We start from the raw sequence: 23,160 nt of genomic DNA, 5'->3' as shown, positions 1-23,160 counted from the left end.
GATGTGGCTATGCTGGATCCTTTAACGCACTGTACCAGGCGGGGTTGGGGATCGAGCCTGTGTCCTCGTGCTGCAGAGACCCCACTGATCCTGTTGCACTACGGCGGGAGCTCCAGTTTACAGATTCTTATGGAGGGGATTCATCGCATAGGCATCCCATGGGGCTGAAATTCAGTTTGAAGCTTCTCATCACAGTTTGTCTTTTGGGTGAGCAGCGCCCGTCCTGAAGCCATCCAGGAGCCTGCCAAGAGTTACCTTGCTAGAGCAAAAGAGGCTCCTGTCACCCAGGAAACTCCGAGGGACTTAGGAACTGGGCTCGGAGACCAAATGTACATTTCTTATTACGTCACACACCCCACATGTTAATTTAGAAAAGTTTCAAATCAACACAAAAGGTACAAGAACAACGCAACGAACACTCATGCGCCCTTCACCTAGATTCCCAGTTGTTCATATTTGTCTCGTTTGCTTAAATGCTCTTTGTACATATTGACTCCCCCCTGCCTTTTTTTTTTTTTTTTTTTTTTAATGCTTTTTAGGGCTGCATCCACAGCATATGGAAGTTCCCAGGCTAGGAGTCGAATTGGAGCTGCAGCTGCCAGCCTACACCATAGCTACAGTCACATGGGATCCGAGCTGCGTCTGCGACCTACACCGTAACACCGGATCCTTAACCCACTGAGCGAGGCCAGGGATGGAACCCCCATCCTCATGGATACTAGTCAAATTCGTTTACGCTGAACCACAATGGGAAACTCCTTTTTTCCCTGTTTGACTGCAGCATGCAGCAGCTTAATGTGGGATCTCAGCCCACAGACCAGGAATTGAACCCGGGCACTGAGTTCTAACCACTAGACCACCTGGGAACTCCCTATATTGACATTTTAAAAAATTGTTTATTATAGTCGATTTACAATGTTGTACCAATTGCTGCTGTACAGCAGAGTCACCCAATCATATATACACATACATTCTTGCTTTTATGATTTTTATTTTTTCCATCATAGCTGGTTTACAGTGTTCTGTCAATTTTCTCCTGTACAGCAAGGTGGCCCAGTCACACATACATGTATACATTCTTTTTTCTCACATTATCATGCTCCGTCATCAGTGACTAGATGCAATGCTATACAGCAGGATCCCATTGCTTATCCATTCCAAAGGCAATAGTTTGCATCCATTAACCCCAGATTTCCAGTCCCTCCCACTCCCTCCCCTTCCCCCTTGGCAACCACAAGTCTGTTTTCCAAGTCCACGATTTTCTTTTCTGGGGAAAGGTTCACTTGTGCCATATATTAGATTCCAGATACAAGTGATAGCATATGGTATTTGTCTTTCTCTTTCTGACTTACTTCACTTAGTAATATACATGCATTCTCTTTCTTACATATTATCTTCCATCGTGTTCTATCCCAAGAGACTGGATGTAGTTCCCTGTGCTGTACAGCAGAACCTTAATTGCTTATCCATTCTAAATGGAATAGTTTGCATCTACTAACCCCAAACTCCCAGGCCACCCCACTCCCTCCCCTCTCCTTGGCAGCCACAAGTCCTTTTTTTTTTTTTTTTGGTCTTTTTAGGGCCACACCCATGGCATACGGAAGTTCCCAGGCTAGGGGTCTAATCAGAGCTGTTGCTGCCGGCCCACGCCAGAGCCACAGCAACGCCAGAACGGAGTCGCATCTTTGACCTGTACCACGCTCATGGCAATGCCGGATCCTTAACCCACTGAGCGAGGCCAGAATTGAACCTGAGTCCTCATGGATGCTAGTCAGATTGGTTTCTGCCGAGCCACGATGGGAACTCCAGCAACTGCAAGACTGCTCTCTATGTCTGTGAGTCTGTTTCTATTTTGTACATAGGTTCATTTGTGCCATATTTTAGATTCCACATGCAAGTGATATGTATTTTGACAGTTTTAAACTGATTCACTCAAGAGTATGCTGAAGATGTGAAGACAGTTCATCCCAAAGCCCTTAGCGTGTCTGTCCTAAGAGCAAGGATGAATTGTGGGCCGTGGTTGTGCAGAAGAGCAAGGACTGTCTACCCGGCCAGGGTCCACCCTCAGGGACTCGGATCCTTGATGATTTCATTGAGCCACTGAATTAACCTGCCATGGAAACCTCCTGGCTCCAGAGGGCTTCTTATATGAATTTTCCTTAATTTCCAAGCAGTTTCAGTTGAATTTCCTGTTATTTGCAGCCCCAAACTCTCCTGATACAAGGGTCCCAAGCACATCATAGAAAACATTACAATGTGCCCACAGCCCATGTTAAATCTATTTATGGAAGGCCTGCTATATGCTTTCCCAGGTGCTTTTATACCTTGGGGGGGGGGGGCGTGTTCATGGCATGTAGAAGTTCCTGGACCAGGGATCGAACCCACACCATAGCAGCGACCCAAGCCACTTCAGCAACAACACCAGATCCTTAACCTGCCACGAGGCAACGCCTATCCTTTTGTTCTAGATGCTGATTGGCTATGGGGATCTAGCAACCAACCTCTAGGAAGACTTGGGCATACTTTTTGAAGAATATTCAACCCACAAAATCGTTTTCAAAGGTTATACTTTTTTTATGACCACCAAGTTTTAGGTTTGCGCGTAGTTTTGAATCCCAGCTCTGCAGTCTTAGTATTTTGGGGCCAACACATTTTTTTTTCAAGTCTCACATATTTTCAAAGCTCTAAGCTTCTTGTGAATCTATAATTAAGTATGTCATCCAAAAAGAAAAATTAAAAAATTAAAAAAGACTCATGCTTGGGAGTTCCAGTTGCCGCTCTTCAGTAATGAACCTGACTAGAATCCATGAGGACGCAGGTTGGATTCCTGGTCCCGCTCTGTGGGTTAAGGATCTGGTGTTGCTGTGAGTTGGGGTGTAGCTCCCAGATGTGGCTCGGATCCCGTGTGGCTGTGGCTGTGGCTGTGGCGGAGGCCAGCAGCTGCAGCTCTGTTTCGACCCCTAGCCTGGGAACTTCCATACGCTATGGGTGGGGCCTTAAAAAAAAAAAAAAAAACCAGGCTTGCTCCTTGGAGGGCTGATAAATGACAGGGTTTGGACCCCACCCAGCCAGACCTCACGTGAGAGGAGGGACGGTTCCCCCAAGGTGACCCAGAACCTGTGTCCAGAGGGGGACACAGGAATGCAAAAGTGAGTCCACTGTGTTTGGGGAGGTGGCTGTCTGGACAGGTGGACTGGCACACGCAAAGGCAGGAGGGTGGGACTGGATGAGCAGGTGAGTGGGGTGGGCTCCAGCACAAACTGGCTGGAAAAGCACCTGAAGTTGGAGGGACCCCCATCCCCACCCCCCGACTAGTCCTTCCTACCCTTCAGGAGCAGCAGGAAAAGATCTTTTTTCCAGGTCCAGGTTTCCCAGGACCACAGTGTCTTTCCTAGGCTCAGCGGATGAAAGGGCTGCAGCCCTAGCTCCCTGTGTGACCTTGGCCAGGCAGCCACTCTCTCTGGGTGGTCTCTGCATCATTAAATGGAGAGGCTCCGGGGCTGGCTCTGACTACCCACACCTCGCCCAGCTCTGCCAGCCAGGTTGCCTGGGGATGTGGGATGCGGATGAGGTCTCTGAGGGCCTGGCTGCCCTCCCCGCCACCGCCAGCTGGAGGAGGCGCAGTCTTGGTGGGGGCAGGGCGGGAGCCAGCAGGCTGGGAAGGGCTGTGCTGGCTTGGATCCCCTGTCTGGACAAGCTGAGCTCATTTCTCACAGCAGCAGCCAAGGTCCAGCCCATAGGACCAGCCCGTAGGACGGAGGAATTCCAGAAGGCTCGCTGTCTCTGCGGCAGGCTGGTGAGGAGGAGGAGCGTTGCTGGGGGTGGGGACCTTGGCCTTGGCGGGTGCAGGAGAGAGAGCTGACCTTGAGGCCCTCCCCCGTCCCTCCTGTCATCCTCCCACAGCTGGAAGATGGGAAACATTCCCACTTTCCAGGCCTGGATACAGGTTTGGGGAGCACAAGGACCTTGGCTGGAGTCACAGTCTGGCAGCCCCCAAGTCAGAACTTGCCCTGATGGACCCGATTCTAACGACAACTTCATGTCAAGGCCCCAGAACAGCCTCTCCGCTCAGAAGTTCGACCCAGTTGGCCTGATTCAGGAGGGAGGTGAAGATGAAATGACATAGTGTATGAAAGCAAGGTGCTGGGCACAGGGCCTGGCAGATAAGTGGGCACCACCGCTAAGAGACACCGAGCCTGGGAGGGGACACATGATGCACCTTGCACCTCCCTTTGTCCCAGGAGAACCACAGTCCCTGTTATAGGGGACACTGAGCTCTGGAGAGACTCCCCACCCCAGCCTAAGCAGGAGGGGACTGTTGGGGATGAGGTGGGGGTGAGAGGGAGGCCTTCCAGAGGTGTGGACGCAGGAAGGTAAACTCAGCTGGGGGGAAGAGACGAGAAGAAGGCTAGAACTTTCTGAGACTCCATGAAAAAAAAAAAATCATCTATGAAATAGAATGGGAGGAGTTCCCCTTCCCATCACGGCGCAGCAGAAACAAATCCGACTAGTATCCTTGAGGACGCAGGTTCTATCCCTGGCCTCGCTCAGTGAGTTAAGGGTCCGGCTGTGAGCTGTGGTGTAGGTTGCAGATGCGGCCCAGATCTGGCATTACTGTGGCTGTGGTGCAGGCCGGCAGCTACAGCTACAATTCGATCCCTAGCCTGGGAACCTCCATATGCCATAGGTGTGGTCCTAAAAAGACAAAAAGGCAAAAAAAAGAATAGACCTGAACTCCACCTTGTACTAACCTTGTGCAGGAGAGCAGGGCTGCACATGCCCAATTCACAGATGGGGAGACTGAGGCAAGCAGGGAGAAGCAATTTGTCAGGACGCCCTGGGGACAGTGTGGCACGGCTAGAACCAGAACCTGAGGCTCCAGACTCCCAGAGGGGCTTTTCTAGGGGCGGACAGACCATGTCACCATGCCTCTCCATCTCTCTGACAGCCCCTGGCAGGCCAGATGCCAGAGGAGAGAAAAGCAGCCCCCTGTCCACCTGCAACCATTTCTGGTGCTGGCCCGTCTTCTGGTTGCGGGGGCGGGGGAGAATGGAGGAGCAGCCGCTGAGGCCTGAGAGCCCAACTACTGGGTCGGAACAGCCGGCCAGGCCCCCCTGATGGCCGTCTGGCAAGACTATGCCTGAGGCAGCTCTGGCCTTGGTCCAGGACTCCTCCTGAAATGCCTCCACTCCTTGGTCAGGCAGAGGGGGTGTTTGTGGGCCTGGGAAGGGAGGCACAGGAGAGGCAATGGAGCGGGGCCTCACCCACCCCTCCCCAAGCCGAGTTTTTCAGGAGGCTCTGCAGGAACTCGTGAAGTGCTGGGGTTGGATTCTGAGGCAACCGGCTTGGTCTAGGAGGAGGGATGAGGGGCTCACTTGGGGGTGCGAGCCCCCGCCTCCCTGGGCCTGCCTCTCCGCCCACGCACCCCCACCCCGCCCCCCGTCTCCTCCTGTGGCAGCGTGGGTTTCGGCCACCTGGAGGAAGATGAGGGAGACAAGGCCGGGCTGTGGAGGCGCGTGGGGCAGGGTGGATTTGCTGGCCTGCCCTCCAGATGTGAGTCATTTCTGGTCTGCATCTTCCTCCTTGTTCAGTGCTGGCAATTTCAGAAGGGGGATGGTGATATGCAGAAGGAGGCCCCACGGGTAACTCCTTTAGCAAGCCCCCACCTTGCCCAGGGCTCCCCACGCCCTTCTCTCTACCTGCTTTCTGAGGATGAGGTGAGTCCCTCTCCGATCCACCCTCACCTCTGGTGCTATGGCGATTTTCCTGCAGCCTAAATCTGGCCTCAGTATTCACCCTCTCTATAACCTTCTGTGGCTCCCTAGTGCCTTGGGACAAAACAATGCCTCAGTCCTTCAGTGAGGCCCTTCATGATCCAGTTGGCCTCCCAGCCTCGTGCCCCGTCTTCCCCAGCACACCCTAAACTCCAGCCATGCCCAGATGCTCACTGTTCCCCAGACGTGTGCTTTGTCATTTCTGAGCTTTGGCCCATGCTGCAATGCCAGTCCCTGCTCCATTGTCCATCCTTCGAGACCCACCTTCTTCCTGTTCTGGAGCATCTCACCACTTCGCTCAGAACCAGCATCATGCTACTTCTCAGGTTCATGGTGAGATTCTGCCCCAACGGTGGGCCACTGAGAGCAAGGACTGAGGAGTAGTAGGGATCAGTAAAGCATCTGCTGAAGGAAGGAAAGGCTGTGCCTGGTGTCAGAGGGAGAGATATGAGGAAAGCGGACGGGGGTGCACAGCCCAGGGACCCCAACCCCTCATGGCCTGGCTCACCCTGGGCCCTCCCAGGGCTTATCCTCTTAGAGGCCAGAAGCTGTCAGGCGGAGGCCCCTGGAGGATCCCCTGCAGGCCCCTCGGGAGGCTCCAAGCCTGAGGTCTGAGCCCTGAGCCTGGGCGGCAGCCTCAGGCCTGGCACCAGCCCAGTCTTTCTTTAGCCCTTGTGAGGAGCACGAGCAGCAGCAGTAATCCCTGCTTCCGGGGGAGGCCCGGGCGGGGCCGGGGCTCTGTGGTTAATGGTTCTGGGCCCTCTGCAGAGATTGCCCCCCCAACAGCCGGCCACGCCCTGGCTCCTGCCAGGGAGCAGCCTTGCAAACCCCAGAACTAATTCTTTGAAGGAACCTGCACCCCCTCAGCCACCTTCTCTTAGTACCCCCTGAACTCAGGCAGCTGCCCCTGGCTCTCTTCCCACCAACGCTTGGGTCTAGCTCATCCTCAAACTATTTTCCACTGGTTTCCCCCAATCCCTGCCACAGCACAATTTGGCAGGGGTGCGGGTAGGGAAGGATGAAGCAAAATGGGAGGTGGAGTCTTGATCCTGGGGGAGTGGCTAGGAAGGAATTGGGGGGGGGGTCTCCACTCTGATTGGTCACCTCTGCTCCAGAACAGGCTTCAAAATTCCATTGACTCCACCTCCCCGTGGCCCCCATCCCCGTCCTGACTTACAATTGGCTGAGCCCCCAGGGGGCGGGACTCACCGGGGTCTGGTCCAGTTAAAAGGGTGGGAGAGGCCGGCGGCCCTTCTCTCCGGTAGAGTCTTCGGACAGCTGGTGCCACAGTTGTGGGAACATCCTTCTCTCCTCAGTCATGGCTTGTGTGAGTATGGGGACCCCACCCCAAGGCCCAGGGATGGCGTGGGGCAGACAGCTGGGGCAGAGTGAAGGCAGATCAGGATCTGGGTTCTAGTTCCTGGGGCGTGGCCTTGAAAAAAGTGTCTTCTCTTTTCTGGGCCTCAGTGGCCGCGTCTGTGAAATGGGGGTGGGCGCCATGGTCTCCCGAAGTCTTCTCTGGCTTAAGAATTTTCTGGATTCCTCCAGGGTCTGACAGCACAGTATTTCTGCCCATTTCTGACATCCCGCAGTAATCTGAGAAGTGGGAGTGGGAAGGGTGTGGCCGGCTGGAGATGGGGGCTGGTGTATTTTGATGGCGCCCAGGCCACTGTCCCTTCCCCCTCTTACACCCCAGAGAGCCTCCTGTCCCCTCCCCCCTGCAGCTGTCCCCAGCCACTGGGCCAGGGCAGAGTCACCCTCTGCCCCGGAGAGCTCTGAAAAGTCGCCAGGACCTGAGCCAGGCTGCCCGGAGGAAGCTTGCCTGGGTTAGCCAGGGGAGGGTGGGTCTGTCCAGGCAGGTCAGGTGGGGGCTGGGGGAATTCCCCACCACCCATTCCCCCAAGCTAGGAGGTGGGTGTGTGTGATAAAAGAGTGGGAAGGAAGCAAGAATGTTCTCCAGGCCCCCCCCGGGGGGGGGAGGGGTTACGTTTCTGGCTGAAGGAACCACTCACACCAGTTAAGTTGTAGGCTTGATCTCGTTAACCCTGAGCCAGCCAGGCTTCAGACCCCAGCCCTAGGCTACTCTCCCTTCTTAGAGGGGCCTGGCTGTGCTCCTTAGGGGAGTCGCCTCTCCAGCCTTTGCGCCTCTCTGCACCGAGGCGCCCGAAGGGCGTGGTGGGGGACGAAGGGCGTGGTGGGGGGCGGCCCAGTCTTCTCCTCTCCAGAAGAGGGGCAGACTCACCTTCTTGGTCCCCAACTCGCAATGTGACCCATTCGGCGCCTGGCTCTCTCCATCTATTCAATGGGGTGATGGCGCATAACACCCCACCTCCCAGGCCACTCTGCATCTAAAATCCCAGGCTGAGCCGCAGAAACTTCTAGATCCTGTCTTCTGAAACCTCAGTCATGGTACACAGAAAAAACTTAATGGTTGAGAGTGGGGAGTTGCCAGGACCACACGGAGAAGGAGAATCTCGAACTTGCAGCCAGGGTCCCCAGGCTTCAGGTCGACCTGGTCAGAGCATCCAGAGTGGGGACGACCCCGCCCCACCCACGTCCTTTCTCCCCACTGCGTCCTCTAACCCCGAGGGTGGGGTTTTGTCTGCGCAGGGTCTGGTCGCCAGCAACCTGAATCTCAAACCTGGAGAGTGCCTCAAAGTGCGGGGTGAGGTGGCTCCGGACGCCAAGAGGTGAGGGGGCGACGCGAGGGCTGCGGGCGGTAGGGGCGGGGGCTCCAGCGCCAGGGTCCCGCCCGGCGCTGGCAGGGGGCGTGGCCGGCCTGGCTCCTCCCCCCAGCGGGGCGGGGTTAGTGTCTGCAGCCGCTGAGGCTGCGTCTTCTGGGTGACTCACTTCTCCCGCGGGGTCTGGACGCCCCTACCACGGTCGCCCCTCTCAAACTAAACCAGCTGCGGCTTCGTCATTGCCTCGGCCGGCCTTCCTCTCCTCCCTGCCGTGGGCGGGGAGAGGGACTGAAAAGGTGTCACCGCCGCTGCCTTCCCTCGGCGGTCTTTTCTGCGCTCTTCACTCTGCGCCTCGCACTCCTTGGGTCCTTAACTCATCGATCGGTCGGCCAGCGGGCCTACTTCTCCGCAGCCTTGGACCAGTCCACCAACCGTCCTGAGCCTCGTGTACTAATCAGCTAACCGAGGCGGGAGGTGTTTCAGTGGAGGTGAGATGCTGGATCCCTCAGTGAAGATGAGGACCAGCAGACGGTATAAAGAGCCGCGCACTTCATATGCTCCGGGCATTTCATTCCTTACCAAACCCGCAGAGGTAGGCGTTGCCTTACCTCCGCTCAGCAAATGTATTATCATTATTCCATCCTTCGCCCTACAGTTGTTTTCTGTTTGTTTTACGGGGGCCCATTAAGACAAAGTTCCTGGGCTAGGGGTTGAATCAGAGCTGCAGCCGCAGATCCGAGCCGCGTCTGTGACCTATGCCACAGCTTGCGGCAACACGGGATCCTTAACCCACTTAGTGAGGCCAGGGATTGAACCCAAATCCTCACAGATACTATGTCGGGTTCTTTTTTTTTTTTTGCTTTTTAGGGCCTCACCACGGCATGTGGAAGTTCCGAGGCTAGGGGTCGCATCGGAGCTACAGCTAAGGAGCTACAATGGGAACTCCCACCCCACTGTTACTGAGCACCCACCGTGTGTCACACATCATGCTGAGCTCCAGGATTACAGAGACAGATGAGACAGGCAGGACATTCGCCCTTCCAGAAGTCACCATTGCAGGGAGTCTCTGACCTTGACCACAGGGACTGGGACACAAACATGTCTGCAAAACTCCACTGTGCAGATGAGGAAACTGAGAGCCAGACAGGGGCAGAGACTTGCTGCAGGTCACAAGGCAAGGAGGTGGCAGGGCCACGGCTGGAATCCAGGTTTCCTGCCTCTCGGCTCAACAGTGCCCCCAGGGAGGTGCATTACCAGTGGACTGACGGGCACAGACTGGTCAGTCTGGGGACTGCAGCTGGTGGAGGGGACCTCAAGCCCACCTGTCACCCCCTAGCTTCGTGCTGAACCTGGGCAAAGACAGCAACAACCTGTGCCTGCACTTCAACCCTCGCTTCGACATGCACGGGGACATCAACACCATCGTGTGCAACAGCAAGGACGGCGGGGCCTGGGGGGCCGAGCAGCGGGAGTCGGCCTTCCCTTTCCAGCCTGGAAGTGTCGTGGAGGTGGGCTGGGGCCTGGGGGTGGGGGCGGCGTGCTTGGTAGGCTGGGGCGGAGCTGGGTTTAGTGGCTAGAGACCTAGGTTCCACCCTGCCCCCCTCCCCTCCCTCTCTCTCCCCTCCCTCCCCTCTCCTGTATCCCCAGCAAGCGTCACCCCCCTCTCCCAACCTCAGGGCCTCACCCATGAAGCAGGGCTATAGTCTGGACCAAGTGAGGAAGGGGTTCTGGGAGGGCCTAGGACCTGCAGGCCATGGCTGTGGCTGCAGAGCTGAGGCTCCTGCTTTGGGGTCCACTGGCTCACTGTGCTTCTCCACCCCCAGGTGTGCATCTCCTTTGGCCAGACAGACCTCACCATCAAGCTGCCAGATGGGTATGAATTCAGTTTCCCCAACCGCCTCAACCTGGAGGCCATCGAGTACCTGGCGGCCGATGGCGACTTCAAGATCAAGTGTGTGGCCTTTGAGTGAAGCCAGCTGGCCCATGGCCCCCAATAAAGGCATTGCCTTTGCTGCCCCTGAACCGGCCTCCTGCCTCGTGTGTGTGTGTGTGTGTGTGTGTGTGTGTAAGAGGAGGATTCCGCCAACTCCTCCAGGCTCTGCTCCTTCTCCCATGCACACCTCTTGATACTTTTGGCCATACCCGAGCATGCAGAAGTTCACAGGCCAGGGAATGAACCCAAGCCATAGCAGTGTCAATGCCAGGTCCTTAACCCATTGAGCCACCAGGGAACTCTTTTTTCATGTACACTTAAGTGCCAGTGACATCTTCTTACCCTGAGCTTCTTGAACAGAGCTCAGAACACAGCAAGGGGCTGAGTGAGTGCTAAATAAGACCCAGTCACTGCCCTCACATGGCTCCAACTCAGTGAACCCCAGCGGCCAGTGGATGTTGAATAAATGAACACCGGGGGAAAGAGGCGAAGACAGACTGATTCATGCCCTGGTACGTGGGGCGGCACGGAGGGAGGGGGAGGGAAGAACACCTGGGGCCCCTCTCATGTGGTTGGACAAGCTAGGAAGAGATCAGTGTGCGGAAACCAGCTGTGTGCCCTTGTGGGCCTTAACTGACCTCTCTGAGCCTCATTTAGCTGAGGAGGAGGACAGCAGGTAACTTGAGAGTTTGTCGTGAGGATGAAAGGAGGCGTGTGAAGGAGGACGGGGCGGTGTCTGGCCCGTGGTGAGCACTTGGTGGACAGCGGTTTCTTGTCCCCACTACACTACCTCTTTTTTTTTTCTTTTTTTTTTTTTACCTTTTCTAGGGCTGCACCTGCATCATATGGAGGTTCCCAGGCTAGGGGTCGAATTGGAGCTGTAGCTGCCGACCTACACCCCAGCTCACGGCAATGCCGGATCCTTAACCCACTGAGCAAGGCCAGGGATCGAACCCGCAACCTCATGGTTCCTAGTTGGATTTGTTAACCACTGCGCCACGACAAGAACTCCTACACTACCTCTTAAGGTGGTATTAGCCGAATCTGAAGGAGAGGAAACACTCTGAGTGATGACTGCCCAGTTTGGCCTTATGGGGCTCCCCAGGCAGCCCAGCTTTGTGGCACCAGGCCACACACCTCAATGCTTGAGCATAAGGGCAGCTAGGGTGCCAGTCTGAAAACTCTGGTTCTCTAGGCCAACTTGGGACCCTCAACCCAACACTGGGAAGATGGGCCTTGGCACAAATTGCTGGCCTGTTTCTGTATAGGAGGGACCGGGGTGGAGGGCACTATGCCAGCCCCTGCAGAGAACCTAGAAATAGAGGCACATGGGTCAACTTGAAGCCCTGCCTTCCAGCTCCCAGAAGCCTCCTGCCACGCACAGCCCCTTCCCAGCAGAGCAGTGGAGGGCAGGAGGCTCACTCCAGGAGCCTCTCCTGATCTCCAGAGGATGAGTTTTCCAAGATCAGCCGGGCTCTGTTACCCTGGAGAGTAATGCTTAACCCAGCCCCAAACGATGGGATGTGAGCTGATAGCCGGGTAACCCAACCATTCCCCCGCTCCTCTTCTTTTTAGGGCTGCACCCTTGGCATATGGAAGTTCTCCAGCTAGGAGTCGAATCAGAGCTGCAGCTGCCAGCCTACAGCAGAGCCACAGCAATGCAGGATCTGAGCCACGTCTACAACCTAGCATAGCTCATGGCAATGCCAGATCCTTAATCCACTGAGTGAGGCCAGGGATCAAACCTGCGTCCTCGTGGATACTAGTTGTTTTCGTTACTGCTGAGCCACAACAGGAATTCTCCCCTGCCCCTTTTCCTTTCTGCTCCCTGCTGTAGGATCCCTAACTCCCTGGGAAGTAGCCCCTGGGAACTGAGCCCAATGTTCCAAGATTCCTTAGAACCAGAACCTCAGCAGGCACCCCCCCCCAATCCCTAGGGCAGTCTCCTGAGGTGTGTTGGGGGTGGGAGCTTGGCAATTCTCACTCTCCAGGACAGCCAGCACCAGCTATGAAACCCTGGGAAGGTCTCTGTCACCCCCCAGCCTTAGTTTCCTCACCTGGGCCCTTTTGGGTGGATGATTTGCATCTCATTGGGTCCACTTCCAGGAGGGAGGCACATCTCTATAAGTGGCCAAGGAGGATGGAACACATATGAGGGAGCCGCCCATTAGCCACACCCAATCTCCAGGCTCTCCTGGGGCACCCACGTGACCACCCAGAAACAGCTTTGGAAATCTGGCTGTGATCGGGCGCCCTCTGCTGGACGTTAGAGAAAGTGTCTCCCAACTACTTCTCTGGTCCCACCTATTCTCCCTATGCTGGCTGAACGCTGGCAATACACCAGGACTGGGACACCAGGTAGAGGAAAGTCCTGGGGCGGATAAGAAGAGAGACCACTAGCTGGGGAGGAAAGAAACTGGGTTCTGAGTCAGACCTGTGTTCAAACTCCAGCTCCATCACTGTGCATCCTAGAGTCACTTACTCAACCTCTCTGAAACCTGTTTCCTCATCTATCAGATTGCATTAATACTAGTATCTATCCTGTGGGATTGTTGCAAGGATTAACTGAGATAACGTGGAGAACTTCACAGTGCCTGGCTCCGTAAATCTTGGTTCTCTTCTCCTCTTTTAAGACTTGGTGGGGGAGTTCCCATCGTGGCGCAGTGGTTAACGAATCCGACTAGGAACCATAAGGTTGCGGGTTCGGTCCCTGCCCTTGCTCAGTGGGTTAACGATCCAGTGTTGCCGAGAGCTGTGGTGTAGGTTGCAGATGCGGCTCGGATCCCGCGTTGCTATGGCTCTGGCGTAGGCTGGTGGCTATAGCTCCGATTCAACCCCTAGCCTCCATATGCCGCGGGAGCGGCCCAAGAAATAGCAAAAAAAGACAAAAAAAAAAAAAGATTTGGTGGGGAGTCCCCATCATGGCTCAGCGGAAATGAATCTGACCAGTGTCCATGAGGACATAGGTTCGATTCCTGGCCTTGTTCAGTAGGTTAGGAATCCAGCGTTGCCATGAGCTGTGGTATAGGTTGCAGAAGCAGCTCAGATCCTGCATTGCTGTGGTTGTGGCGTAGGCAGGAGCAACAGCTCTGATTTGACCTCTAGCCTGGGAACCTCCATATGCTGCAGGTGTGGCCCTAAAAAAGACAAAAAAAAAAACACTCGGTATGTCCCAAGAGCCTATGAATCTAGGTCCAGAGATACTAAGTAAAGCCCTGTCCTTAAACCACTCGGGCTTCACCTTCAGCACTTGCTCTTCTCATCTGTGTGACCTCAGGTAAGTGACTGCACCTCTCTGAGCCTCAGTTTCATACCTCAAAGTGAAACAGCTTCTTTTGCCCCTTTCCCGTTGTTGCCTTCTAACCTTAAAAGAACCTAATTATAGGTATGAGATCACTAAGCAACTGAAACTAACTCCTGATTTATGCTCTCCTGAAGGCACACCATGCCTTGTCTACACTGTCAATTCTTTTCCTAAATAAAAAGAAGAATGAAGAATTGAGCAGTTGAAAAAATGACTCGCTCTCTATCCCCAACAGCCCCCCTAAGCCATCCCGCAGGTAGATCACTCAGGCAAGATAAATCCAAAGAGTCAGCCATCTGTACGCAATGGAGACTGATGCGGAACCCAACCTCCTGCCTTGATAATTCCCTGAGATTCTTCCCTCCCATTTTTCCCTTTAAAAACTGTTACGGCAGAGTTCCCATTGTGGCACAGAGGAAGTGAATCCGACTAGGATCCATGGGGATGAGGGTTCCATTCCTGGCTTCGCTCAGTGAGTTGGGGATCCGGTGTTGCCGTGAGCTGTGGTGTAGGTCGCAGATGTGGCTCGGATCCTGCGTGACTGTGGCTGTGGCTGTGGCCGGCAGGTGTAGCTCCAATTCAACCCCTAGTCTGGGAACTTCCATATGCCGTGGGTGCATAAAAAGAACTGTCACAGCTGAGCAGAATCTTTGGAGCTGGTCACTGGGCACAAGTCTACCATCTCCCCAGATTGCCAGCTTTCTAACTTGCCTTTCTACTGACATTTGCCTCTCAAATTATTGGCTTATGAGCAGCGAGCAGCCAAACCTGTGTTCCGTAACAAAAAGAGATAATCGGAGTTCCCGTTGTGGCTCAGAGAGTTAAGAACCCGACATGGTGTCCATGAGGATGTAGATTCAACCCCTGGCCTCACTCAGTGGGTTAAGGATCTGGCATTGCTGCAGGCTTCAGTGTAAGTCGCAGATGAGGCGCAGATCTGGTGTTGTGGCTGTGGTGTAGGCCGACAGCTACAGCTCCAATTAGACCCCTTGCCTGGGAATTTCCATATGCCGCTGGTGTGGCCATAAAAACAAAAACAAAAACAAGACAAAACCCAAAAAGAGACATTCGTGTGGGGGGCATCACTGCAGCCAGGACAATGCTCTACCTAGGGGGAGGGTGCCAAGGAGGGCATGGGGCATGGCCCCTAGGGGGCAGCAGAGGGTCAGTTCATCACCCTGTAGCCCCATCATTCAGGCAGCCTCCTGCTGTGCGCTGGATTTGAAGAAAACTCTCTCAGCGCCCACCTCAGAATCTGTCAGGTGGAGGACCCTTGTGAAATGGGTTCAACATTCATGGAGAGCTGCACCGACAGTGTGCCTGTGGCTCCTTTCAAAATTTATCATAGGGCAATGGGGTGTGCTAGCTACTGGGAGAGTGAGTCCTCAGGCTAGCGGTCCAGGATGCTGGGCCATGAGGCCAGTGACCCAGGTCAAGTCTCGCTTTACCACAGAACAGCAGTGTAACTCTATACAAGTCACGTCCCCTCTCTGAGATAACAGTTGCCTTCTTTGTATAGCTGGCATACAGTAGGCACTTAATATGTGTGTGCTTACCTTCTCTCTGGGCTCCAGTCACTTGTCCAAGAAGAGCAATGGTTCCTAAGGGTGGGTTATCCCCATTCTCGAACTGTTCTGGGGTCACTTCCTCTGGGAATCCCTCCACTGGAGGAGCCACCCCTGAGCTCCTACAACCTCTGGTGCTTCTCACTGCAGAGGTATCATTGCCTGGACTGTAATGATCACTGACCCTGTGGACTGGTGAATCCTTAAAGACAAGAGCAGCAATTTGAGAATGGGGGCAACGCTGGATCCTTAAGCCTCTGCACCACAAGGGAACATCCTACAAATCGGGTAACTGAGGCACAGCAAAGGCAACTGGCCAGGACCATACAGCTGTAACTGGGGTACCAGGATTCTAATCCTGGTAGTTTGGCTCAGAAACGTGCTCTTGGAGACCACCACTGAGTTGACTTCTAAACCAAAAGTAAGATCAGCAAGGAGTTCCCTTGCGGTGCAGCGGGTTAAGGATCCCACGTTGTCACTGCAGTGGCTCAGGTCGCTGCTTCGGCAAGGAAGGGTTCGATCCCTGGCCGGGGAATTTTCACATGCTAGAGTGCGACCAGGAAAAAAAAGATCAGCAATCTGGCCATTCGCCAATAACTCTGTATTGAACACTCTGAGAGACACAGTGCTAGGCGCTGGGACTTTAGGGCCTCGCTCTCACCGCTGCCAGTCTAAGAGTAGGATGAGTGCTGTAGCCGATGGGGTAAGGATTTTTGCCTCTAATGCGGAGAAGGGAGGTGCGGGGGAGACAGGCTGGGCGGCCCCTTTAAAAGGCGGGGTCTGGTGAGCGGGGCGGAACTACTGAGCGCGGCTGTGGGGCAAGTCCGGGACGCCGGAAGTGCTACACCCGGAAGTGTCTCAGGTGAGCGGGATCCGCGCCGCCGAGGCCTTACCGCTATGGGCCGAAACAAGAAGAAGAAGCGAGATGGCGATAGCCGGCGGCCGCGGCTCATTCTGAGCTTCGACGAGGAGAAGCGACGGTGAGTGCCAAGGCTCGACTAGAGCCCGTTGGGGCCGCAGGCCAAGGCCAGGGCCGCCGGCCCACGCTCCCGCGGAGGGCCCTTCCGGTCCCGCCCTCTCTTCAAGGTGTGGAACTCCCTCGCGGAAGGAAGCGGTTGCCCTGGGCCCCCATCCCTGAGGAATGGAATCGCCCGCCCCGCCTCGCCCTCGCTCCTTTTCTCAGCTTCTCTACCAGCCAGCCCTGCCATTTGCGCGGCCGGAGAGCGGGGAGCTGGGTTCTTGGAGCGACAGCTTTGATCTTCCCCACCCAGGCCGGCGGCCCCGCACGCAGTAGACTCAGCTATTTATGAATGATGAGTGAATGAAATGAGTGGCTTACATTCATTTATTTACCAGGCGATTACTAAACTCTTTTGGATTGTGCGCGTCAGGCCTCGGGACCCCTGAGTTGGACCCCTAAGTGTCAGCGTCCAGACTATCAGCGTCCCCACTCAGAGTGCTACATGGGCTTATGGTAGTGGGTCAGCGAAAAACCTAGGGCAGTCAGCTCTAGAGAAATGAGAAGGGGCTGCGATCAGATAGGGGGAGAGAGGGAAATCCTGGGGCATCATCCGGAAACTCAGGATGGCATCAACACGACCTATAGTTGTGCCCAGGAGGAGGGCCCTGGGGAAGTGGGGTCTTGGTCCAATGGAGATTTTATAGAGGTTTGGTTGCGGGTGGCCTTGAAAGCCCTCAAGGGCTTAAGAGGTGGCTTAATTCACGGGGTAATGGAGTTTACCAGCAAAGAAGGGACCCTTACCTGTTCCAGAGGCCCACACCCTGTACCCACTACCTGGCCCTGTTGCTGGCAGCTGAGAGCTCTGGAGAGGAGAGAGGAGAGAGGCAACATCTCCCTCTCTTTGCCTAAGCTTACATTCTCTGTGCCTCTGTGTCTCCCATCTGTAAAATGGGATACCTACTACTACACAGGTTGCTGTGAGGATTGGACAAGTTAACACCTATACATTTTTGGAATGATGCCAGGCACCTAGTGAGTGCGGTATGGGCGTCTCCCAGTCCCCCATTCCTGGAGCGAGACTTTCTTTTCTTGTATCCTGACTTGCTTGTGATTTTTCTTTTTTTTAAATGATTTTTATTTTTTCCATTATAGTCGGTTTTCAGTGTTCTGTCTGTTTTTTACTGTATAGCAAAGTGACAGAAAACTGTATATATATACATATTCTTTTTCTCACATTAGCCTCCACCATGCTCCATCACAAGTGACTAGATATAGTTCCTGGTGCTATACAGCAGGATTTCATTGCTTATCCATTCCAAAAGCAATAGTTTGCATCTATTAACCCCAGATTCCCAGTGGATCCCACTCCCTCCCCCTTGGCAACCACAAGGCTGTTCTCCAAGTCCGTGAGTTTCTTTTCTGGGGAAAGGTTCATTTGTGCCCTATATTAGATTCCAGATATAAGTGATATCATATGGTATTTGTCTTTCTCTTTCTGACTTACTTCACTTAGTATGAGAGTCTCTGGTTCCATCTATGTTGCTGCAAATGGTATTATTTTGTTCTTTTTTATGGCTGAGTAGTATTCCGTTGTGCACATATACCACATCTTAATTCATTCATCTGTCGATGGACGTTTAGGTTGTTTCCATGTCTTGGTTATTGTGAGCAGGGCTGCAATGAACATACAGGTGCATGTGTCTTTTTTAAGGAAAGTTTTATCCGGACATGTGTCCAAGAGTAGGATTGCTGGGTCATATGGTAGTTCTAGATTTAATTTTCTGCGTTACCTCCACGCTGTTTTCCATAGTGGTTGTACCAATTTACATTCTCACAAGCAGTGCAGGAGGGCTCCCTTTTCTCCACACCCTCTCCAGCCTTTGTTATTTGTGGACTTATTAATGATGGCCATTCTGACAGGTGTGAGATGGTACCTCAGAGTAGTTTTGATTTGCATTTTTGTAATAATCAGTGACGTTGAGCATTTTTTCATGTGCTTGTTGGCCACCTGTATATGTGATTTTTCTCTCTTGCCTCTTTCCTGTAGGGAGTATCTGACAGGCTTCCACAAGCGGAAGGTGGAGCGGAAGAAAGCGGCCATTGAGGAGATCAAGCAGCGGCTTAAGGAGGAGCAGAAGAAGCTCCGGGAGGAGGTACAGAGGGGGGCGGGTGGGAGAGTGTCTGACTTCCGGGGCACTTGCAGCCTCCATGGGCAGATGAGGGGCGGCGTGGGCAGGCCCGGGGAGCAGTTTGTGTGGATAGAGTCACTGTGGGCCCAGCTCTGGGGAAGGTTTCCTGGTCTCTCACATCCAGCCATGGTCTCACTCATCCTGGAGGTGAGCAGTGCCTCTGCCTGAGGCTGGACTGAGAGGCCACACTCACACTGTTCCCTTCCCTTTGGTTTCAGCGCCACCAGGAATACTTGAAGATGCTGGCAGAGAGAGAGGAAGCTCTGGGTAAGCCCCCCTTGGCCTTACCTGGAGGACACCCAACAGGCTGGGTCTCCTTATCCCTTGGTGGGTGGGAGGGGGTGTGAGGGCTGCACAAAATGTGACGTGCAGGGGTCTTGGTGGTGACTTGGGGGCCAGGGGTGGTCCTCAGATCACTCTAAATGTCAGTGAATCCGAGACCAGGGGCAGACCCAGACCTCTTGGTAAACTGATCCTGAACAGAAAGCCCAGTTTCTGAGGTCCAGAGAGACTAGGAGTGGTAGCATCTCCTGGTGTCACACCAGGTTTGTCCTAAGTAGGGACCAGGTGGTCTGAGGTCTCCCTGGAGCATGGAGGGAAGAGTTGGGTCATTTACAGCCTTCATCTCCAGGCCGGGCTCTGGAGCTGTTGACTTCCTGGATGCCCTCCTATAGAGTAGAGGAGGGCTGGGACTGGGGCCGGGGTGTCGGGCTGGGCTGCTTTCTTGTGCCCTGGGACTGAGGCCTGGTCCTGTACCCGCCCCTGCACAGAGGAGGCAGACGAACTGGACCGGCTAGTGACAGCAAAGACAGAGTCGGTGCAGTATGACCACCCCAACCACACTGTCACTGTGACCACCATCAGCGACCTGGACCTCTCGGGGGCCCGGCTGCTCGGACTAACTCCGCCTGAGGTGGGTCTCCCTTCCAGCCCAGGAAAGAAGGGACGCAGGGGCAGGGTGGCTTGTCGAGGGGGTCGCTCAGCGCTGGTCCACGTCACGGGGATTCCAGAGCCCTGGGGCTTCAGAGGTCACCTCTCCCACTGAGCGGCTGTGAGCTTTTGCCTTGCCCGTGTCCTTTCACCACTAAATTGGGGGTCCCTGATATAGCAGCTGCCTGTGGGACTGCTGTGAGCATGAAAGCGGTCAGTCCACCTGACGCGCCCGAGAGCGGTTGCCTGTGGTCACTCCTGTTGCACAGCACGTCTCTGCCCTGAGCTGTGGGTGTGAGTCATTAGCGAGTCCCAACCAGCCTTTCAGAAAAAAGGGAGCAGAATATCATTGAAAATGTCAGTAAGCTGAGTTCACATCGTGGCTCATTGGAAACAGATCTAACCATGAGGATGCAGGTTCAATCCCTGGCCTCACTCAGTGGGTTAAGAATCCTGCGTGGCTGTGGCTGTGGTGTAGGTCGGCAGCTGCAGCTCCAAATGGACCCCTAGCCTGGGAACCTGCATATGCTGTGGGTGTGGCCCTAAAAAGACAAAAAACAAGAAAAGAAAGAATCTCAGAAAGCATCACAGTGAGTGTTGTCTTAGGACACGTTCCTTTCAGTTAAGCTCGTGTCTGGGTCATGTAGGACTTCGCGCAGGTGTATGTGTACCTGAGCAGGTAAGCTGTATCTGTCCTGGGTTAGTGTCCTTAATTCCTAGGCCACTGCTTTGTCATATCCTTTCTGAGCTCACACTTGCTTTGAATTTGGTGCTTGTTCTTCTGTAAGGTCTGATGCAAAGACCAGTCCTGTCCCCATTAGGAGTTCTTTCATCCGTGAGTGTCTGAGTGGCCACTGTTGCCGTGTTGGTGGAGGACCTGGGAACCCAGCTCTCTCTCACGTGGCCTCGCCGCCCACAGCCCCGACTGAGGGTGGGAGGCAGCAGGTCATACCCCCACTCAGCAGAGCGGGGACTACTCAGGGGGCCCAGGCCTCTGGAGTCACCGCTTCCTGTGACGGTACTTATCCTGGGCTTCTTTAGCAAGGGGCCGGGCATGGGCCCGAGGAGGAGACATCGTCTGTGGAGAAGCCAAGCAGAGCCTTGCCCAGGAAGTCCAGAGACCCCCTGCTGTCCCAGCGGTGAGCCCCGGCGTGTCCTTCCCTGTGCACCTGCTCCTTATGGTTGGTGTTGTGATGTGGCCTATGGAGTCACCTCCTGCTGGCCCGTGGTGGGCGACAGGGCACATGTGAGGCCCTGAGCAGCCCCTTGCTCTGCTCGTCAGGTGGTCCTCAGTCCCCCTCACTGCCTCCCACCTCCACCCCCAAGAATGTCGGGCCCTGGGGACCCTTAGCGCCCATGAGCTGAGGAGCTGGCAGGCCCTCTGGGGACAGAGCAGGCTGCCCTGGGAATGGATCCGGTACCCCCAGCATTCGGGGCCTATCCTGACTTCCCCTCCATGAGCCAGGCCCTGACCTAGCCTTCCACCCACACACCCTGTTCCCCGGGCAAACTGAGGCCCTGGCCTCACCAGCCTTCTGCCCGCCCACAGGATCTCATCTCTCACAGCCTCGCTGCATGCACATAGTCGCAAAAAGGTCAAGAGGAAACACCCCCGCCGGGCCCAGGAGTCCACCAAGAAGCCCCCGAGCGCCACTCGTACCAGCAAGACCCAGCGTCGCCGGCTGACAGGCAAAGCCCGGCACAGTGGGGAGTGAGACCGGCCAGCAGGCCATGCCCGCCTGGGCTGCACAGACCAGCATCTCAGCTTGGCTGTCCTCTAACCCAGCTTGCGCCCAGGCGATGGCTCCACTGCCCAGGCTTAGGAGGCCAGCACCTCTCCGGCCTGGGGCTTGGGCTCCAGAAGGCGCAGGCAGCTGAGAGCTGGCCTCCCCCGCCAGGAGCCTCCAGGGCTATCTGGGACGTCTTCCCAGGTGTACACCCCATGGTCCCTTCAACAGACTCGTGAAGCTAAGCACACTGTGGTTGGTTGGTCCCTGGCCCTGGTGCCACACACCAAGGGCAGGCGTTGGGGGTAGTGGAACCCACTGGGGGCGTGGGTCACGCTCACTCTGCGGCAGCTTCCCCTGGGGCTGCGGGAAGGCGCTGCCGGGGCCAGGCGCCTGACCAGGGCAGAAGGCCAGCACCACCCCCAGTAGCGGAATCCAGAGTCCACCCGCTGCTCTGGAACATGGGCTGGTAGGTGAGCAGCCGGCCTCAGGCTTCGCCTGGCCGAGACTCTGGGCCTATCCTTTCTTGGCCTTGTTGGTCTCAGCTGACACGAAGGGGCGGAGGTAAGCGAGTCCTGGGGTGTTCCTCACCCCAGGCTTCCAGCATCTCCCAGGCAGAGCCCAGCCAAGAAGGAACCATTAGTCCTCTGTCGAGAAAATATACCTCAACTCGCCGGAAAGCGTGGCCCTCTTGGAGCAGGCCCCCGGGAGGCCGCCGGTGTCCTGTGAGGGCTCCCGATTCTTCACGCTTCTCCCACGTGGACCTTCAGGTGTGGCTTCAGAGCCGATGAAAACCAGCCTTGCTCCTTCCACGTCCCGCGTGCGGGTGACCACCTCGCTCACACGCCCTGCTGTTCTCCCGAGCGAGCAGGGCTGGTGGCGGAGTCCAGGCCCACCTGAGGCGGGCGGATGCGGTGCGGTGTGGACGGCCAGCACACCTGTTCTGGAGATGGTCGGACCCCACTTGTGCTGACTGGTTCCTGTGACCGGACCAGAGCACAGGGAGCTGCGGTTGGGCCCTGACGCTGGGACTGCAGAGGGGAGAAATGAGCTCTCAGCCTGGGCAAAGCTCATGGGCCAGTGAGTGTACTGGTGTGAGGGGAGTGCCTGGAGGAAGGGCAGCAGGGGACTGGGACCTGCAGGGCAGGCCTTCCCCTCCACTTACGCCGTGGAGGGCCCCCCACAGGCAGGCGCTCTCCGACCCCATCGCCCACGGTCTGGTGCTGTCTGCTGGCTGATGCGGGCCTGAAGGCCACGCCTGGCTCCTCGGCTCCTTCCGCCGCTTCCCCTGCTGTTTCCTCTTGTCCTTCCTGTGCTTGGGGTGGGGTGACTCAACCCATTTGGCTGCCAGGACGGAGGGTGGGGCCTGGTTCTGGGCTGTCTGGGTGGTTCTGGTGCTCGGGCCAGGGCCATAGGTGAGTCTCGTCCTCACAGGCCCCGTGAGCGGGAGCAGATGGGCCCGGGCTATGCTTTGACTCCTGGCTCTGCCGCCAGCCCGCTGTGTGGGCTCCTCACTGCTGACCTCCCGGGGACCATCCCCCCACCCCCACCCCCTGAGATGACCTGACACCTGCCTCTCAGGCCTGCCCTGAGGCTGATGTGAGACCTTGTGCATGAACCACCTCCCACGGCTCCAGGGGTTCCTGGGTGTGGCTTCCATGTGTGCCGGCCGCTGCTGAGACACCTGACCCGGCTCTTCTCCATCCCCGGTGATGTGGGGTCTTTTACAGCTGACACCTACATTTATAGTGTTGACTAGTATTAAATTCTCACCCACTCTCCCGAGTGTGCCCTCAGTTCTTCCGGGTGACCAAGGTAATTGCATCAGGATGATTTTCGCCAGCCCTAGGATGGGGAGCAGTGCCCTCAGAACCCTCTGGAGCGCTTGTCTTTCTCATCATGTTCCACCTGGCTACTTGTCACTGCACATCCTGCAGGCGCTGTCAATTGGGGCAGCTAGGAGCTTAATCAGGAAAGATTAGATTTAGCTACATATAAAACAAGATTTTAAAATAACTGGCTTGTATGAGAGGTTTCTCAGGCTAACAAAAATGGAAGCTGGAGTTGAGATGGCACACTTTCAACTTTTTGTTTTG

General features: G+C 55.5%; 2 protein-coding genes across 2 annotated transcripts; both read left to right on the top strand.

Moving 5' to 3' along the window:
- Positions 1-6,978: 6,978 nt before the first annotated feature.
- Positions 6,979-10,477, top strand: LGALS1 (galectin 1). Its single transcript, XM_047786321.1, has 4 exons — positions 6,979-7,101; positions 8,385-8,464; positions 9,792-9,963; positions 10,279-10,477. The coding sequence occupies exons 1-4, from the start codon at positions 7,093-7,095 to the stop codon at positions 10,423-10,425; spliced, it is 408 nt and encodes a 135-aa protein (XP_047642277.1). The 5' UTR covers positions 6,979-7,092; the 3' UTR covers positions 10,426-10,477.
- Positions 10,478-16,079: 5,602 nt separating this feature from the next.
- NOL12 (nucleolar protein 12) lies at positions 16,080-22,843 on the top strand. Its single transcript, XM_047786320.1, has 6 exons — positions 16,080-16,237; positions 18,266-18,371; positions 18,626-18,674; positions 19,178-19,320; positions 20,379-20,476; positions 20,887-22,843. Exons 1-6 carry the CDS (start codon positions 16,155-16,157, stop codon positions 21,050-21,052), a joined length of 645 nt encoding a protein of 214 aa, XP_047642276.1. The 5' UTR covers positions 16,080-16,154; the 3' UTR covers positions 21,053-22,843.
- Positions 22,844-23,160: the final 317 nt, after the last annotated feature.

The sequence above is a fragment of the Phacochoerus africanus genome, chromosome 7 (assembly GCF_016906955.1).
Source record: "Phacochoerus africanus isolate WHEZ1 chromosome 7, ROS_Pafr_v1, whole genome shotgun sequence".
Lineage (NCBI taxonomy): Eukaryota > Metazoa > Chordata > Mammalia > Artiodactyla > Suidae > Phacochoerus > Phacochoerus africanus.
Note: the sequence above shows the minus strand (reverse complement) of the source record. Positions and strands in the feature narration are given on the sequence as shown.

Coding starts and splice junctions, on each gene's coding strand:
- LGALS1 (XM_047786321.1), top strand. Junction 8,465..9,791: donor GTGGCTCCGGACGCCAAGAG/GTGAGGGGGCGA, acceptor GTCACCCCCTAG/CTTCGTGCTGAACCTGGGCA. Junction 9,964..10,278: donor AGCCTGGAAGTGTCGTGGAG/GTGGGCTGGGGC, acceptor CTCCACCCCCAG/GTGTGCATCTCCTTTGGCCA.
- NOL12 (XM_047786320.1), top strand. CDS start 16,155: ATGGGCCGAAACAAGAAGAAGAAGCGAGATGGCGATAGCCGGCGGCCG. Junction 18,372..18,625: donor AGAAGAAGCTCCGGGAGGAG/GTACAGAGGGGG, acceptor CTTTGGTTTCAG/CGCCACCAGGAATACTTGAA. Junction 18,675..19,177: donor AGAGAGAGAGGAAGCTCTGG/GTAAGCCCCCCT, acceptor GCCCCTGCACAG/AGGAGGCAGACGAACTGGAC.